At 45.1% G+C, this 18,718-nt stretch overlaps 1 protein-coding gene across 1 annotated transcript in view; it reads right to left on the reverse strand.

The window, feature by feature from the left end:
- Positions 1-7,066: 7,066 nt before the first annotated feature.
- Positions 7,067-18,718, reverse strand: part of Slc6a4 (solute carrier family 6 member 4) — a 32,557-nt gene continuing 20,905 nt past the window's right edge. Inside the window, exons 10-14 of the mRNA XM_051179957.1 lie at positions 18,560-18,691; positions 17,279-17,378; positions 15,519-15,619; positions 11,436-11,603; positions 7,067-7,688 (exon numbers count right to left, since the gene is read on the reverse strand). Coding sequence (XP_051035914.1) covers positions 7,614-7,688; positions 11,436-11,603; positions 15,519-15,619; positions 17,279-17,378; positions 18,560-18,691 — 576 coding nt within the window. The 3' untranslated portion in view covers positions 7,067-7,613. The remainder of the gene's footprint in view (positions 7,689-11,435; positions 11,604-15,518; positions 15,620-17,278; positions 17,379-18,559; positions 18,692-18,718) is intronic.

Raw genomic sequence — 18,718 nt, forward strand, 5'->3', positions numbered from 1 at the left:
AAGAACTTTTGGCCATCCTGAGCATCACAATGTTAGATTACATTTCACAGAATAAGATATGACTTTATTTTTAAAAATGAATTGTGGGGACTGGAGAGATGGCCCAGGCCCTCCTGAGGCTGGGTTCAGTTCCCTGTGGAGATACTTTGTTTATGATTTAACAAATAAAGCTTGCCTGAAGATCAAACTGCAAAGCTACCCACACTACTCTCCATAGACGCCACCTACACACCTTTAATCCCAGCACTTGGGAGGCAGAGGCAGATGGATCTTTGTGAGTTCAAGGCCACCCTGGGCTACATGAAATTGATTCAGTCTAAAAGAGAAACAGAGCTCACACAAAAGTGATCTCAGCACTTGTAATGCCAAGCCTTTAATTCCAGCACTAGAGAGGAATGTAAGGCGGGAGGAGACAGGAGCTCAGTGCAGTCTGAGGTTTGGTGGATAGCCCCTTTGGTCTGAGCATTGGTAGAGGTGACAACTCTCTAGTGGCTGGCCACTTTGCTTCTCTGATCTTCAGCTTGAATCCCCATATCTGTCACTGGGTTTTTATTATTTGTGCTACAGTTTCCTTTGCCCACATGGCCACTATAGCCACCTGTGACTCCAGCCCCAGATGATCTGATGGCCTCTTCTGACTTCCAAGAGCAATGCATGCTCCTGGAACACAGACATGCAGGTAGAACACCCATTCACAGAAAAATACATTTTAAAAAATGAACTTCACTTTTGATGAATAGAGTATTTGCAGTCTCAGAAGCCCCCCTTGTTAATAAGACAAAAAGAGAACCTTTAGTAGTCTTTGCAAACTTGAAAGCCTTAGTCAAGATTGAAGTTGACATCAATGTTGAGTGAACAAATGAAAAGAACCATGCTCCACCTGATAGGGTGTGACAGAAACAACGTAGCACAGGTCCTGAGATATGCCTAACAGAAACATAGCTAGACCTGGGTGCAAAATCAGTCGTCAAGTCAGTTCACCAAGTATTGAGTTGATTATCCAAAATCACTGCTCATAATCTCCCAAAGCACCAAGGCCATGAAAGATGGAAACTCCTAGAGTGGAGACAAAGGATCTGAAACAAATCGACAAGTATTGTTCTGGGTAGATCTATTTGTATAAAGGTCATCAATGAGGTCAGGATGAGACAGCAGAAAGTAAGGGTATTGCTCTCCTGATATGATAGTTGTATTGTGGCCAAGGAATAGTGTTGTTTGTAGGAAGCAAGTCCCTTATCATCCTTATTTTTTGTAGTTAAGATCTGTGTTTTAAGATTTTTTTTTAATCCAGACCCACTCAGACCTCAGCATTATCATCTCCATTTACCCCATTTTATATGGTTTATAAAAACCATATAGTTAGAAACAATAAATACAGGTGATCATTTTGAGATCCTCAGAGATATATATTGCCTAGTGATGTGTCCCTAAAGAAAATCCTGCAATTGAAACGTCGCACTCAGTCCTGGCCAGGCTTGTGGCACATCAAGCTGTCACATGGAGCCATGCATGACATGTAGCCTCAATTCCGGAGCATTTGTCTTTTCATTTCTGCCACCCCCACACCTGTTGCTTATATTTTCTTTTACTTTGAGAACTGTTCTGGGTAGTTTTTTGTAAGCCTGGCACACACTAGAGTCATCTGAGAGGAGGGAAGCAGTTGAGAAAATGCCTTTATAAGATCAGGTGAATGGCAAGCCTGCAGGGCATTTTATTAATTAGTGATTGATAGAGGAGAGCCCAGCCCTTTGTAGGTGGATCCACCCTAGGCACGTGGTCCTGGGTTCTATAAGAAAGCAAGCTAAATAAGCCACGTGGATCAGGCCAGTAAGCAGCTCCTGCCTCTGGGGTTTGCCCTGCTTGTGTTCCTGCTCTGACTTCCTTCAGTGATAAACAGAGATATGGAAGTGTAAGCCCCATAAGCCCTTTCCTCCACAAGTTGCTTAGGTCATGGTGTTTCATCACTAAATAGTAAACCTAACTGAGCCAAGTTGGTACCGCGATAATGGATATTGCTATGACAGACCTGACTGTAGTTTTGGGGAGGATTGTGGAAGGACTTTGGAATTTTAGGGCTAGAAAAGCTATTGAGTGTTGAGGACTCAGTGAAGTGTTCTGTGGGACCTTGGAAGATAAGAATGTTGAGAGCAGCACAGATGATAGAACCTGGCTTGTGAAGTTTCAGAGGGAAACAGACTCTACTGGGATATTTGTATTAAGATTCTGTAGTTCTGGAGCCAGGTGGGGTGGCACATGCTTTTAATCCCAGCACACGGGAGGCAGAGACAGGTGGACCTCTGAGTTCAAGGCCAGCCTGGTCTACAGATCAAGTTACAGGACAGCCAGAGCTACACAGAGAAACTGTCTTGAAAAACCAAACCATAACAAAACAAAACAAAAAAAAAAAAAAAAAATCTGGTGTCTGGTCAGCTAGAGCGAAGAGTCCGTTGTGATTAAGAAGAGGCCAGCATCACTGAGGTGACATCTTCTGAGAAGTGTTTCTTCTGGATCAGCACGAAGAAGCTGTGGTCAGTCCAGAAGTGGCCACAGTTGTAGCTCCCGTTGGCAGCTGAACTTGGTAGTGTAAGACTCACCCAGGTGCTGCTGGTTTTAAAGGTGTGAAGGGATCATGGAGAGCAGCTGAGGCTTGGCACTGAGCAGCAGGGCTTGGAGTCCCTGAAGAGAGCCCAGGGAGAGGCTGCCCCTGAAAATACAGCCCAGTTGCAGCATAAGACCCCAGCATTTTTGAGATACCAGTACCATGGGGCAACTACCAAGAAGAGCAGCAGAGGAATGGAGCCGCCCTGAGCCTAGGAGACAAGCTGAGTGTGCTTCAGGGGGCAGAGCTGGAGACCCTGTGCAGGAGCCCAGAAGACTGAGTGGGTCCCAGGTAACTCCCTTCACAATGCTACTTAGTTGGAGTTTGGCTTTGCTTTGTTCAGATTGTGACTGTGATCTGGTTATTCCCTCAGATGTAAGAAAATACTTCGTTTAGTTTTGATTTTTTTTTTTTATAGGAGCCCACAGCTGGGAGATTTTTAGACTAAAAAAAGTATTTTGGAATTACTGGAATTTTACAGAGAATTATTTGGATTTTAAAAGAGACAGTATTTTTAAAGAGACAACTAGTAAAGTGTTAGAAATGTGAAGGCTGGGTAACCTTTAGTTTGTAAAATGTTTTTTATATGATACTTTTATTAATGTGTGACCTTGGGGATGAGCAAAAAAAAAGGTTGTGGCTTAAAAGCCGTGTGTGTGTGTGTGTGTGTGTGTGTGTGAGAGAGAGAGAGAGAGAGAGAGAGAGAGAGAGAGAGAGAGAGAGAACGAACTTAAGGAATTCAGCTTTCCCGAGCCTCAGTTCCTCCTATGCAGACGTGGGAGACTGTTAGGCCAAATGAAACAGCACATGATAGATTAGAACTTGTCACAGACTACAAAGAACCCACCTAGCTTTCCTGAAATGTATTATTCATAGTTCAAGTGGTGGTTTTTTTTTTTGTTTGTTTGTTTGTTTGTTTGGGGTCTGTTTGTTGAGACAGGTTTATCTGTATAGCCCTGGCTGTTCTGGAACTCATTCTGGAGACCAGGCCGACCTGGAACTCTCAAGAGATCTGTAACACAAATTCTAATTTGTCTTAATAATAAAAACCTGCTGGGTGGTGGCGGTGGTGCACACCTTTAATCCCAGCACTCAGGAGGCAGAGGCAGGTGGATCTCCATGAGTTTGAGGCCAGTTTGATCTACAAGAGCTAGCCCCAGGACAGCTAGGGCTACACAGAGAAACCCTGTCTCTAAAGACAAAACAATAACAACAATACAAACAAACAAACAAAAAACCCCAGAGTTAGATATTGGGGAGGGGGGGGGAGGAGAAGCTGAAGGATCAGAGAAGCAGAGCAGCCAGTATCTAGACTTTGTTCTCAGACCAAAGGGATGAGCCTGTCCTCAGACTGTTTCAGACTGACTGCTCCTCAAACTGCCTAGACTGCCCTGAGCTCTTGTCTCCTCCCGTCTTATATTCCTCTCTCTGTCCAGCCATATCCCTTTCTGTCTCCACCTCCTTGGTACTGGGATTAAAGGCATGTGATCTCAAGTGCTCGGATCACCTTTGTGTGAGCTCTGTTTCTTTTAGACAGATTCAATCTCATGTAGCCCAGGGTGGCCTTGAATGCACAGAGATGCATCTGCCTCTGTCTCCAGAGTACTGGGATTAAAGGTGTGTACCACCACTGCCTGGCCTCTATGGATAACTAGTGTGGATAGCTTTGCAGTTTGATCTTCAGGCAAGCTTTATTTGTTAGATAATAAAATATCACCTGTGCCTCCCAAGTGCTGGGATTAAAGGCGTGCACTACCACTGCCAGGCTCAAGGTGGGGTTTTTTAAAAATTTTTTTTATAGATTTATGTATTTATATAAAAAAGATTTATGTATTTATTATGTATACAGTGTTCTGTTTGCATGTATCCCTGCAGGCCGGAAAAGGGCACCAGATCTCATTATAGATGGTTGTGAGCCATTATGTGGGTGCTGGGAATTGAACTCAGGACCTCTGGAAGAGCAGCCAGTGCTCTTAACCTCTGAGCCATCTCTCCAGCCCCTTCAAGGTGGTTTTTATATTAAATATTTGTAAATGATATGCCTGAGGGACTATTTAAATGTTTGACAATATACAGTTAATACTTTTATCTTAACCTAAGAGTTTGAATTTTGAAATAAAAGTTTTAATATAAAATGTCACATCATGACAAATCAACGGTAGAGTAATAAAATTTCTTTTTCTTGAGTCAACCTTTACAGTCTTTCCTATTCTGATTTATCTTGCCATTCTCCTCTCCCAGGGTTTCTATTGCTTTTCCTATCTAAGATTACATTGACAAGATTCCTCCCTGCACTCTGAAGGCTACATGGTTAAAGCTTTTAAACATAATCCTTCTTATCATTGACCTTTCTTTCTGCTCTTACCAAATAGCTAACAAAGCACCTTAAAGAAGGGAGGGTTTATTTTGGCTCATAATGTGAGAGAGCAGTGGGGGAGGCGGCATGGTAGAGAGCCTGGTCCATAGTAGTAGGGGAGGCATGGCGGTGCCGACAGCTTCCGGTGTGAAGAAACGGGGCTCCCTGCATTCACAGCCCAGGAAGCATCGAGATGGATGCTGGTTGGTTCTTGGCTTTTCTCCTTTTTATTCAGATTGGCTCCCAAGCAAAAGGAATGGTTCTGCCCATGCAAAGGGTGGGTCTTCATCACTGCCCCTTGCCAGGCGTTTGTCTTCTAGACGATTCTAAATCCTATCAAGTTGAGCCGTCATGCTTTTAATGTGACCATCGACTATTCTATTCTACACATCCCCAAATGTGAGATATGAAGTTCATTTTCCAATTTTACTTGGTTTTTTTTTGGGGGGGGGGTTATTTTGGTGAAAAACTTCTTTTTCTATTAGCAATATTGCATGCCAGTCTGGCTGGATACAGGACTCTAGGCTGGAAGCTTTCTCTCTGAGTGTCATGTTTCTCTGTGTCCCTTAAAGTCAGGATGTCGTAGGGGAACACTTGAATTTGTACATGAGTACTTTATATATAAGATCACCATTCTGTATTGCTAGTGATGATGAGAGAGAAGCCAAGAGCCAGCCAGGTTAGGCTGGGTGCTCCAATCCCTGTTTTTCTTCCCTCTGGGTTTCGTGTCCCTTCTGCCTCTTTGTCAACGTTTTCTTCTCAGAGTCCAAACCAAATAACTAGAGGCAACGTCTTTAAATTCATGTAAGGTCACTTTTTCCTTAGCCTGAGAAATAGCCTTTGCCTTTCTGCCCCTTCTCCATCTTCCTCCCCCTCCCCCACCTTCTCTCCCTCCTCCTCTTTCCTCCTGCCCCTCCTTCCCGGACTGAGAATTCATTATCAAATCAATTAATCTCCTAGCCATCCCTGGTTGTTTCAATTGCATGCTTGGTTATCTTCCACACCCAGAGGCTGAGAAGTTGCGTCCTGTTTCACATAATACTGAGATCCCCTTCCCTCTGTGGTTCTCTCCATCCTCCTGCCTATTTTCTTCTTCATCTTGCACTGAGGGGTTCTTCCCCTCACCCTCCAGTTCTGAATTGTCTGTTTCCTCCTCTAGCTCAGAGGCCTCATGGTCCTCTGATTTGGGGGTCTCTTTCTCCTTCCATGTCAAAGATTACTCACTCCTTACTTAGTCTCTGAGTTCTCCACATCTAGCCAGCAATTACCTTTCATAATCAGAAGGTTCAGTTCGTCACTTTTGTGTTCCTCCAGCTTATGAGTCTGAGTTTTACTTTTTTTTTAATCCCATTTTTTCTTATTGTTTGATTTGTTTCATGATTTGTTTCATCATATGGGGAGCATCTTCAAGTAATTATTAATGAGTGTGTGTACATGATAGGGAGCAAACATGCAGTGTGTTTGGAGAGCAGAGACAAGTTAGTGGGGTTGTTTCCTCCCACCTTTATGTGGGTTCCAGTGATTGGACCCAGGCCACCAGGCGTGTACCATGTGCCTTTATCTGCCGAGCATCCCACTGGTCTCTCCATAATTGTTTAGAGTTTTACATACTAAGTTTTCCGAGACCTATAGCTAGCTCAGATTCTCTATTGTTCCTGAGTAGAGAAGACGTGCTCTCAGCTCATAGAATTAATGTATGCACCCCAGAGCCAAATGGAAGTTATATTTTCCCTGTGTCCACTCAAACCCCTCATCCATTTGAAGTAGAGCTAACACCAGATATCCAGCTGAACATGGAAGTTGCATCTGGCCACAACCATCTTGAAAATATTTGCCCACAAAACATTAGCCTCAATGGTTTCCGTGTGTGTGTGTGTGTGTGTGTGTGTGTGTGTGTGTGTGTGTGTGTAGAGAACATGTGGCCAAACACTGATTGTCACTAGAAAAAATGGTATTAGAGCATGTTTCTAATAATAACACATACACAATGCTACACATGGAGTAGGTAGAATTTGTTTAATGTAAGAAAAATTAGAGAATGCATATAGTTTGTAATAGACCCAGAATACCGGGTCTATGAATTCACAGACACAATGTACAGACACAAAAGCTCACACATACACATCATTTATTCAGTTTATCATCTTTACATCTTCCTTTCTTGACTTCACAGCAGCATGTGGGTTGGAAAGTTCTAGTAGATTCCAGCTATAGAATTCTATGCTACTGAGAAAATATATGGCTAGCAAGACATCCCTGTTTTCTCTTGGATGGTTTATGCATTCATGGACAATGATGGCTTTAGAGGCAAACAGATGTGAGATAATATGATCATACAAAATAATGATACAAGAGACTTTCACAGACTTAATTCTAAACCTAATGCTAACTGATGACTTCATCACCCCCCACACACACCCTCACATGTCCCAAAAGAGGCCAGTTCAGCTGTGTCACATCCATGTGGCAGTATGTCCAAGAGATTTCATGGAAAGAAGTGGCTGGAATCCACAAGAGGCTGGCACCATAGTCCTTTAAGACCGTGTCTCCCAGGAAGAAAGACCTTGCTTTATCAGGCTTGGCTGAGAGGGGAGAAGAGGAGGTGAAGCCTGTCATAGCTAAGAGACGTGACTGGGAAGGCGTTTCCACTCTGGTGTGTTACACAGCGTTCAAGCGGATGTCCCCACAGGGAATTTCTGTTGGTGTTTCAGGAGTGATACTTTTAATAATGCGCTGTTGGGAAGACAATACGATGTTATGTGAAGTCTTGTTTGAAAAGATATTTCAACATTAATGTTAAAATATTGAACAGTGTTGTAATGGCGTTTCATAATAAGTTGGAACAGCTTCATTGGCCTTTAAAAGAGAAATCCCCAACTCATCTAATATGGGTAAAAAATGGCAGAGTGGAGAACCGCAACTGTCTATAGAGCCCGGGAGGATGGCATTGTGACAGTAATGGAGGAAATAATCCTTGCTGGCCATAGCATGACAGACTTTAAAGAGACAACAAGGCTTGTGAGAGCCACACTGAGCTTGGGGACAGACGAGCCACTGAAACCCACCCTTTATCATCTTGTAAACTATTGCTGACAAAAACATTAGGATTAGGCTTAAGTGGAGTTATGACATGCAGGAAAGAGCTAATTAAAGTGTGTGGGAGAGCAAGTGCAGTAAATAGCATTATAAAGAAAAGTGTTGGGCTTTTATGCTCCACTCCTTCCTATATGTACTGCTGTCCCTTTGGCCGACTCCCCCCAAGTTAACAGCTTAGATATTAATTTTTGTGTGTAGGTGCATGGATTCCAGTGCATGTGTGGAGGCTGGAAGATGATGACTTGCAAGAGTCCGCTTTCTGCTGTGTAAGTTCCTGCAATTTAACTCATCTAGCTTGGTGGTAAAAGCCATTTTGCCAGACCACCAGACTACAATTGACTCAAACTGTGCCAGGCCCCAGCCTTGTGCAAGACGGTAACCAGCTAATCTAAGAATGAGTTATTGCTGACATCTTCACAAACATGCTTATTAGAGACCCATCTCCCATCATGTTTGTGTGGCTCAAAGGCTTCCTCTAATGAGGACTTTAGCTAGTGACTGACCCCAACCTTGAGCCTTCCAGGTTGCTAGTGCCTGTGAGATCTTCCCAAATTAGACCAGTAAATAGATCTTATTCTGCACACTGCAGACAGGTGGTCACTACAACCCATTTTTCCTTTATGATGATGCAAAAGTGACATACGTTCAGTAGAAACTGTTCTGAATTCTGATCTTTTCCCAAGCTAGTGACATTGCTCTCTCCTGACGCTAGGCAGTGGCAACAAGTTCCAGGTCCCCTTGCCAGCCAAGTGGCCATGAGACTAACTGTTCTGTACTGTGTTGCTAGGCTAGGATGTTCAGGAGGCTAGGATATTCACTGCATTTTTATTTAGTGATATTTTCAATTTATGATGGGTTAATCAGGACCTAATCTCAAAGCTCAGAGCATCTGGATATGACCAGTACCCACCACAGTTCAGCCATCCACTTCTCTTAAATTTATCTTTTGGGTTTTTTTTTTTTTTAACCAAGCCAAAATTTTATATGGAACCCCCACTTCCAGAGTGCTTCTGTCAAATCTAGAAATTAATGAATAATCACTTAAAAACTCCTAAATAGGTAGGTATGGTGGCACAGTCTTGGCAATGCCAGCCCTTGGGAGGCAAGAGGTCACTTGAGATTAAGGCTAGTCTGAGATGCACAGTGAGATTTTTGTTTTAGAATAAAAATCCTCCCTCCCCAAAAAAACAATTTTCTATTCTTCCAGAAGTACTTGTGGGGGGAAAAAGTCCATGGTATGCTTTATCACTTGCATTAAGTACACATAAGAATAGTAAAGGTCTCTGAGACTTCTCCCATAAAGAAGGGGGGGTTGGATTTTCCTTAATCCAGTGTTCTCTAGATTTCTCTACCTGCTGGTGTCACTGTTGCTACTCATAGAACTACATACTCTGGTCCGATGAGTACATTTTACTGATGCAGAAACCAAGGCCCAGAGGCAAATGCTTTTCATGGCTGACTAGGTCCTGTCCTTAAGATTTCCTGGGCTTTATTAGCTGCTTCCTGGAAACTGTCTCCCATCTGGTGGCCTTTGGTACAAATGGCCCTGTCATCTCACCTCCTGCCACTGGGTTTGAGCTCTGTCACACTTTTTTGGGGGTGATATTTCCTTGGAACTAACTGAAAATTTGCAAGAAAGACAAGGATTTGAGGGGCAGCCTGTGACAAAATACTGACATTTTGTTAACCTAGAGTTCCCACTTGTGATTCTGGCCTCTGGGTTTGTAGCAAAAGAGGTGGTGGACCTTCTCAGCCATCATTAAAGGGTAGCCTGGAGGAATGAACTTAGTGACTCTAGGTCTAAGAATGTATTGCAGTAAAACAACTGTCTGGTCTCTTAGGGAGGAAAGGTGATAAAGGTTGGTTTGGTTTGATTATAGCACTTTTCAAGAGCTGAGTTTTCTCTGCCTTGAGTTTAGTTTTCCTACTTAGAAAAAGGAATGGATCCAGTTGGTCTCAGAAAAGGATGTTTGTCTCGTGCTCTTAACGTAGTGTGACGGCCTATTCAGTATAGATGTTTTTCTTATTAGAAGCCACAGTCTAGTCCACCTGCTTCCCCTGATGCCACCATTTACCTCTGTAAACACAACAGGGGACCTAAGACTGTACGGTGTGACACTCGTTACTGCGTGTAAGAAATACTGACTACTGTGGCAGAAACCCACCTGAACAATAACAATTGAAACTTCAGGTCTGTGGAAACGAAGTGATCTTGTCATGAGTCCTAGTAGTAGAGCCACCAACTCCGGCAGCAGGGCATGGAAATGGCTGTTATTCTGTCCCTAGCCTTTAAACACCAGTTTCTACACTGGTCGGCTCAGAAGAGGAAAACTGTACCCCAAAATGCAAAGCCACTGGCCAAAGAGTCAGAAGATCTGGAGAGTCCCTGGACTGTGCTGCCTTCAGACAAGTCACAGAAACAATGCCTTTGTTGACCTTACTCCCATTCTCCATGTTCTTGTACCTGTGCCCATCCACCGCCAAGGTCTCTAGAGAGCCAACCGAGATGACCTAAGGGCAGACACTTGGGCAAGTTTGCATCTTATAGAAATGGTTAGGGACTTAAAACTTATAAAGTCAGACATCATCATTTCTTCTAATATGGGGGGAAATGACTCCAGTGGTCTGAGCTACAACTTTGATATCCAACTTTGTTGGGAGGGTGACAGTTTTTAAGCGAAACTGATACTGTAACAACCTTATTTTTAATGTCCTTCAAGACACCACTTAACACATTGATGTCAGAAAAATGACCTTGGCACCAGGCATGGTGGCCACACCTTTTAATCCCAGCACTCAAGAGGCAGAGAGGCAGGTGAATCTGAGTTTGAGGCCAGCCTGGCCTACAGAGTGAGTCCCTGTCTCAGAACAGAGCAAAGAAAAAGGACCATGGCACTTTTAGACCACAATCTTCACTTCTCTGTGCGCTGGATGTCACACATGTGCAGTCTCTGCCAATGGCAAGCAGCATGAAAAGGGGTTGGTAAGCGTAGAAAGCCCAACACAGCCCAGACAGAACCCTGCAGAGCACCCAACCACTTTATACAGGGTCTCATGTGACCCAGGCTGGCCCCCAAATCAGTGTCAAAGAAGACCTCTACCTCCCAAGCATTGTGACACATCAGGCTCAGCTCACTCTTGTCACTGTTTATGAGTTGTCTTGTAATGAAAAAGGCAGCCATTTAACTGACTCAACCTTCAATGAGGTTAGTGAAACTATGTAAGACAAAGAGCCTTCTGGTAGATTATCTTTTGGATAAAACATAACAAGAGAATGACTTTCTTCCCAATTATCCTACTAGTGCGTTCTCTCTCTCCTCTCTCTCTCTCTCTCTCTCTCTCTCTCTCTCTCTCTCTCTCTCTCTCTCATTAGCTGGCACTTACCTCCTTAAGTGTCCCCGGAGTGCTGATCAGCCGATAAATGATGTACATGGGGATGCAGATGACAGATGACATCCCTATGCAGTAGCCCAAGATGATACTCCAGTGAGGATAATTATATTGGAAAAGCCGCAGTTGGGGTGGGCTCATCAAAAAACTGCAAATGATGAACTAAGACAAATTCCAAGAAACATTGAAAATCTTGAGACCATAAATGCCAAAGACCAAATCAAAGATTCTACTAGGGTATATCCTAGATTGAATTTATTACCAAGTAAACACCAAAAACAAAACAACAAAAAAATGGTATGTTCCTTGTATGGGTTTCTTCACCTCATTGCATCCCTACCATTCCTCTAAAGGCAGGGAGGTGTAGCATCTCCTTCTGCCAAGGAGAAGAGGCTGGTACCCAGCAAACAGACAACCTGGGCAGCCCCTCTGTATCCAGCATTTCACTACTTTTTGGGTGCTATGGAAGGTGCCTTCCATCTGGGAGAGAGAAACTGAAGAGTATCTTCTCTGGGAATGTTCCTTCCCATCTCTGCTCTCCGTGTTAGGCTGTGCATCCTGGGGTTTCAGTAAGAATGACTACAAGGATGCATCTCAACACTTGTGGCAGTCTGCGATGAGCCGCATGGGAAAGGATAGTGAAGTGGGGAAAGCAGCTTAACACATTTTTCACTTGAAAATCCTGTTAAGTTTTTGATGAAAAATTCAAATCTCTTAACACCCAACTTAGATTTTCTTATTTTTCAGTTTGGTTTCCAGAATGGTTTTGGCCTAGGAACCACTGTGCTGAAATCACAATTGCTCTTGACTTAATTTTATTTTAGTGCTTCATGCTCAGAAAGAAGACACTAATGTAAGTTATTCGTGGAGTTAAGCATCTATTTATATCTGTTTTTCCATTTGTCTGCAGGTAATAAAGTGGGGAACTGTTAGGTGCACACCCTTCTTCGGGGCAGTGCTAGCCTGTGTCCAGGAGGAGGGCTTCACAAACAGAGCCCCGTCAGCCACAAACCTGTCCCTAACAGAGGCTCCTCAACCCGAGCCCTGGCTACTGAGGAAGGTAACCAGGAATAGAGAGAGGCAAAGAAGATCCAGTCAGGAGCCATCCTTGACGGAACTGGGCTCTCAGCTGTCAGGTTTGGGAGCTCTGCCAGGCCCAAGCTTGTCACTCAGGGGCTCACTACTGAACCCAACCTCTTTTCTCATGCAAACTACTTTTTTTTTGTTGTTGTTGTTGTAATTTCATTTCAGTGAAAAAGAATGTTTTTAGTATGTTACTTGTTTATCTAAAGCACTGGATAGGGGAACCTCTGTTCATTCAACATAGACTCAGGCAGATTTGCTTCCTCTCAATACTGCAAAAGCACTGGCCCTTGGAAGAGGACATGAGCATCCCTGAGATGGTGAGTAATGTGCCTGCACTTGTCTCTACAGGGGTGTTGACCATGAACTTCCAGAAACAAAAAAACAAGGCCTCCAGACAAGAATGACACATGATGTGTTCACCTAACTCACCTATACTAAAATAGTTTAAGTATAATCTGTCAAATAGGACCCATGGGGACAGACTAGGGTCAGGCGAGTGAGGGGAGTCACACATGTTCAGGGGCCAGGCCCAGTGTTGTGACAAAATGTTTTTCATATTAGCCACTGTATTAAAATAGTATTTATCTTGAGTACTTGTGTGTTTGTCTCACTTGGCCTCACCCCAGTCTGGGCCTGGACACTGCTTCCTTGCTGGGTAGGGATATGAAAGCAATAAGCAAAATGCCTCTACCCTGGAAGCATTAATCTACCATGCCTTCGTCTGTGAAAAACAAATGAAAGGGTTTAAGTGGATTATCAAGAAGCACAGATATTATTAATACAAGTGAATAACCTATTTACGGCAGGACTTGTAGCTTCTGGTCACAGTGGACCAAGAGCTCAGCCCAAGCCTCTGAATAGAGAAGCACTAAACTCTGCCAGGTGTGTGAACACTTGCCTTCAATCCCAGCACTCCAGAGGCAGGGGGATCGTTGTGAGTCTGAGGCTAATGTGGATTTATATACCAAGTTCCAGGCCAGCCAGGACTACAGAGTGATGCCCTACGTGAGCTAACAAACAGAAAAATACTGACTTCTGGATTTAAAAGAAAGAGACAAGCAGCATGGTGGCGCACACCTGTAGTCCCCACTGCTTGAAAAACTGAGGTGAGAAGAGCTCTTGGGTTGAGTTCAAGACCAGCAAACTTTGTTTTAAAAAATATAGTTTTGGTTTAGGCTAACAGTACCAAGGGACCAATGAGCTAGCAAAGCAAGATGAACACTGGACTGCAACCTGAAGTACACAGCCAGGGCCCACACGAGAGTCACCGCGTCTACTCCAGAGACTGTGCCTGCCCTGGAGCCACTGTGCCAGTAAGTTCGCGGCCTGGGGAGAATGTTCATGAAAGCTTCTGGCATCCGGAGCAGTCAGGAAGGGCTTCTGGGAACAGTGACGCATGCAGTGCCACAGAAACAAAGGTAGTAATTGAGCCATCACATAAAACTTACTGGAGCCAGGCATGGTGGCTCACGCCTTTAATCCCAGCACTCAGCCTGGTCTACAAAGCAAGTTCCAGGACAGTCAGGCTGTTAGAGAAACTGTCTCAAAGAAATAAAATACTTAATCCTGAGATGTGTTATGGTAGTGAGGGGTCTGTCTCAAGAAAGTCAGAACACAGATGAACGGAGACTGTTTGCTAAAGGCATCTGGGATGGCCCAGATGCTCTCAAGAACATGAGGTGGATTAATGGAATCATATAACCTGCTTTTTTTTTTTTTTCCCTCTCTAAAGGATCAAAAATGATCCTTCCCAACAAAGTTACAATGAAAACACTGAGAAACTGTCCTGTTGCTGGGCACAGCTTGGGTTTAGCCCAGGCTGTCCCACTTGAGAGGATAAGTAGGGTAGTATCCATCTGTGGGCAATAGAAAGATACTTGGAAAGAAGGTAGCCTGGGCATACACCAAGGTGCAGTGACTGTTAAACACATCACGAGTCACCCTTAGAACTCAACTTTGTTTTTTTGAGACAGGGTTTCTCAGTAGCTATGGAGTCTGTCCTGGAACTCACTCTGTAGAACAGGCTGGCCTTGAACCTAGGCAGATCACCCAAGATCTGCCTGCCTCCTGAGTGCTGGCATTAAAGGCGTGTGCCACCACTGCCCAGCTAGAACAAGTCTCTTACCCAGATCCTTTGACAATAAATGAATGCTATTTTCAACTTGTCCTAAACTTGGGGACCTTTGTGTGTGCTCCCTTCAAGATGCATCTAAAATTAAGTACGAAATTGATAGGACCCCTCTTAGGGCTTTCCCAGCAATACAGTAGTACATCTTTCCTTGGTCTTGAATAATGTTTGTCACATGATTTTAATGACACCAAGCCTCAGTTTCCTTAAATGCTAATGAGAAGAAACAAAGTCAGCTCATGCCTGTGGTAGCTGCACGTGAGAGGCAGGAGGATGTCACAGGTGAGGCCAGCCTGGGCTACGTATAGAGTTCCAGGCCAACTCAATCTACATAAGGAGACTGTCTTTAAAAACAAACAGAACCCCACCCCCACCCCCTTTCTGAATCATCGTAAAGATTAAAAGGGCAATGGGTGTGAACTGGGTGCAGAGTCAGCTTTGGCACTCAGTGCCCAGGAAATGTTATCGTCTTTGTTAGTGGTGATGCTGCTCCCCTGGGTAGCAGGATTCCTCATGCTCAGTGGTGGGCTCAGCTGCTGGGAGGCCACCGACAGAGGGCTTTCTTGTAGTGCTAGCTTATTTTTGTCTTTTGGTATGATTTTGTCCACGTAGAAGTGCTGGGTTTATAACTAAGATGCACAGCCTGGGCTCTGCATGTTCTTCTGGCTGTTACAACACCTCAGTAGCACCCCCCCTTTTTTAAGAGAGGGTTTCTCTGTGTAGTGCTTGCGGTCGTAGAGACCAGGCTAACCTTGAACTCAGTTTCTCCTATTGATGCCTCCTGAATGCTGGGATTAAAGGCATGCACCACCATTGTCTGGCCTTATAATACCTGGAACAACAAAACAGAAGTGACAACTCACCAGGAGAAACAGAGGGCTGATGGCTACCCAGCAGATCCTCCAGAACCAACCCGGGCTGAAGCCAAGCATTTCCTTCACGTCACTGCAGAACTGAGTGATACCTAGAATTGCCCAAAGGAGAATTTGACTGAGACGACATCCTGAGTCTCAGAATCACTGGCGACGGCAAGAATGGGAGTGGGAATTCCTGAGCTGGTGGAGTCACTCCGGTACTTCTCCACATGATGGGGCAGTGTGTGCCTGTGTGTGTGTGTGTGTGTGTGTGTGTGTGTCAGGGGTGTATTACAAATCTGACTCATTTCTACAGCAAGCAAAATTCAGAGCCAGAAAGCTGATGGACACCTCGGCAGACAGCCAGGTGCCCACACTGTCATCCTAAGATCTCAGCCTGGATTTGATTATAGTGTTAACAGTAGGAAGGAAGTCATTTTATTTAGGAATGGTGAGCCTGCCTTGCAGAGACCAACTTGGACTATGCAATGGCAACTTTCAAGGAGATTCTTTTAAAGATTTATTGTATGTGTATGAGTGTTTTGCCTCCGTGTGTCTGCGCACCCTGTGTGTGCAGGGTGCCCACCGTGGAGGGCAGGAGAGGGTGTCAGACCCGCTAGGACTGGAGTTAACAGATGGTTGTGAGCCACTATGGGTGCTGGGAATCAAACCCAGGTCCTCTGGGAGAGCAACCGGGGCTCTTAACCACTGAGCCACCTCTCTAGCTCTTCCAGGGAATTTTTTTAACCACAGTATTGCTTCATATGCCAGGTCAAGATCCAGATTCTTCCATAAAAGATCACTGGCACTTAAGTGGCAACGCCCAAGGACAAGTGAGGGCCTGAGGAGTGGAAGTTTCCAGTTGCTTCTCCAGAAGTCTGCCGTCCCTAGGGCAGGTCTACACGGTGATTTTGAACTCTGTCCTCTGAATTAGGCCCTGAATTCAGTTCCCAGGACCCACAACAGGTGACTCACAGCCTCCTACAAGTCCAGCTTCAGGGGATCCAGTACTCTCCTCCAGCCTCTGCAGGCTGCTACACTCACACACACACATGCAATTGAAATCATTAGTTCATGTCTCGCCCCATTCTCTTTACACCGTGCATAATGACTACCATGACAAAGCAATTGAGCAGAGAGACTGGAAAGCAGATGCATTTCCAGAATGAGATGTTTGCTTCTGGGTCATACAGACACGTCTCTGGACGTATGTTCTTCGTATCAGTGCCTGTGCCCTCCCCTCCCCCTATCCAGGGCTTGTGGCAGCTCAGCTCACTTCCTGTACCTCCTCTCACCCTTGCCAAAGTCCATCCCAGGACCAGAGGGAGTCACCGGGGCATTTGCCAACGCAGAGGCAGCAAGGACATTCTTTTCTTATTAGTAGATAAGGACCTAAGCTCTATCTCAGTGCTCTGGAAAGGGGTCCTGCACAAGAAGCTTAAACCCGGGGCACTCTCAAAGCAGTACTCTCCGGGGCACTCTCAAAGCAGTACTCTGTACATCAGGTCCTAAACTGCCACTGTGAGTGAACTCGCTGACTTTAGCTGTTCTCTCCTTCGTAAATGTAAAAAAAAAAAAAAAATATCCGGGTACAGTGCAGAGGAAATGATGGACAGCTATAGAGAGCCCTCCGCTGAGATTATCTTAGACTTGTCAGGAGATCACACTTAGCCAGCTGCCCCTTCCTGTCCTCCTGATGAAATCAGTGCCCGGCTCCATGCAGACTGACAGCAATCAAGAATGAGTCCTCCCTGGAAGCGGCTCCTTACCGTAGAACCAAGACACGGCAACTGCTTCTATGAGTGCCACTGTGAGCACTGCGGGCCCTGTGGCATACTCCTCCAGCAGTGTCACCACATATGCCCCTCCCTAGGAACGAGATTACAGATGTGGTTAACAGTCTCCTGAGGCACAACCCCCCTCGTTACGAATACAAAGGCCTGCAGAAACTTCTGAATGGAGGGTACCCCAGGGCTGTCCTCATCTGACACCTTAGATGACACTGAACCCACAGCCAGGGGCATGTGAGGCTCTACCACTGAGCCCTCAGCCCCTTAACTCATCCTTGTTTTACCTACTACCCTGTGAGATAAACTCTGAACAGACTCTACTTCCCACTTACTGACCATTTCATAGACTCAAACTCGGAGAACCCACAACTGTAATACTGAATCTGGATGTTGGGCATGGCAGTACATGCCCTTAGTCCCAGCACTAGGGAGGCAGAGGCAGGAGGATCTCTGAGTTTGTGACCAGTCTGGTCTACATCGCGTAAGTTCCAGGACAGCATAGAGAAACCCTGCCTAGAAAAAGAAAAGACAAACTCTGAAAGTGGAATGACCAACATGACACAAAAGCATGCAGGTCACTGTTGTGTGCCTTTGTGTCTAACTTCTGACCCCTCCAAGACCTGTGCACTGCCCTGCCCTGCCCTGGGAAATTGCTGAAGTCACTGAGGTCATGGCTTGAGCCAGGAAGCCCATGATGTCACACTAACTGATGTGTACTTTACTATACTTGCCTTGGCTACTAAACAAAGACAGGGAATGGGAGAGGGGAGACTGGAAAGGCTCTGACTTCTTCAGAGAGAGCTCTAAAGGAGACAGTAGCATTGCACCCAAGACACCAGCCTGCAGACCAGGCCCCCAGGACAAAGCACCCCTGAAAAGTGGAAAAGGCTGGAAATGCAAATCCTAACTTCTCCCCAGGTATTTCTTCAAGCCTGAAACATAACTGGGTCTGTTGTGAAACACTAAGCACTCCCATCCTGCATGCCATGCACAGATCTCACAGAAGGTAATGCAGAAATAACTTCTCGTTGGTGACAAAGTTTTCATTGCTGAAAATTGAACCCAGAGCCTCACATTATGCCAAGCAAGCAACCTCATACTAAGTTGAATCCTCAGCCCCTGTTTTTAATAGTGCTAGCAACACCCCTTGAGGCCCTCAAGTGAGCACACTGTGGAAGTGGGGGGGGGGAGGATCCACTCTGCTTGTGGAGTATTGGAGCCCGATAGAGGCCACCAGTAGCCAAAGGCCCTAGGACTCACGGAAGTCAGTGTGAGCAGGGATCCCAAGATGCAAGTAATGACCACGATGAGCACAAACCACTCCCGACGCTTGGCCCAGATGTGTGGAAACTCATCCAGCACCGCTGTTATCACGCCTTCCAGGCCTGCAAACTAAAAACATACATGCAGATGGTCACA

Source organism: Phodopus roborovskii, unplaced genomic scaffold (assembly GCF_943737965.1).
Source record: "Phodopus roborovskii unplaced genomic scaffold, PHOROB, whole genome shotgun sequence".
In the NCBI taxonomy this organism is placed as follows: Eukaryota; Metazoa; Chordata; class Mammalia; order Rodentia; family Cricetidae; genus Phodopus; species Phodopus roborovskii.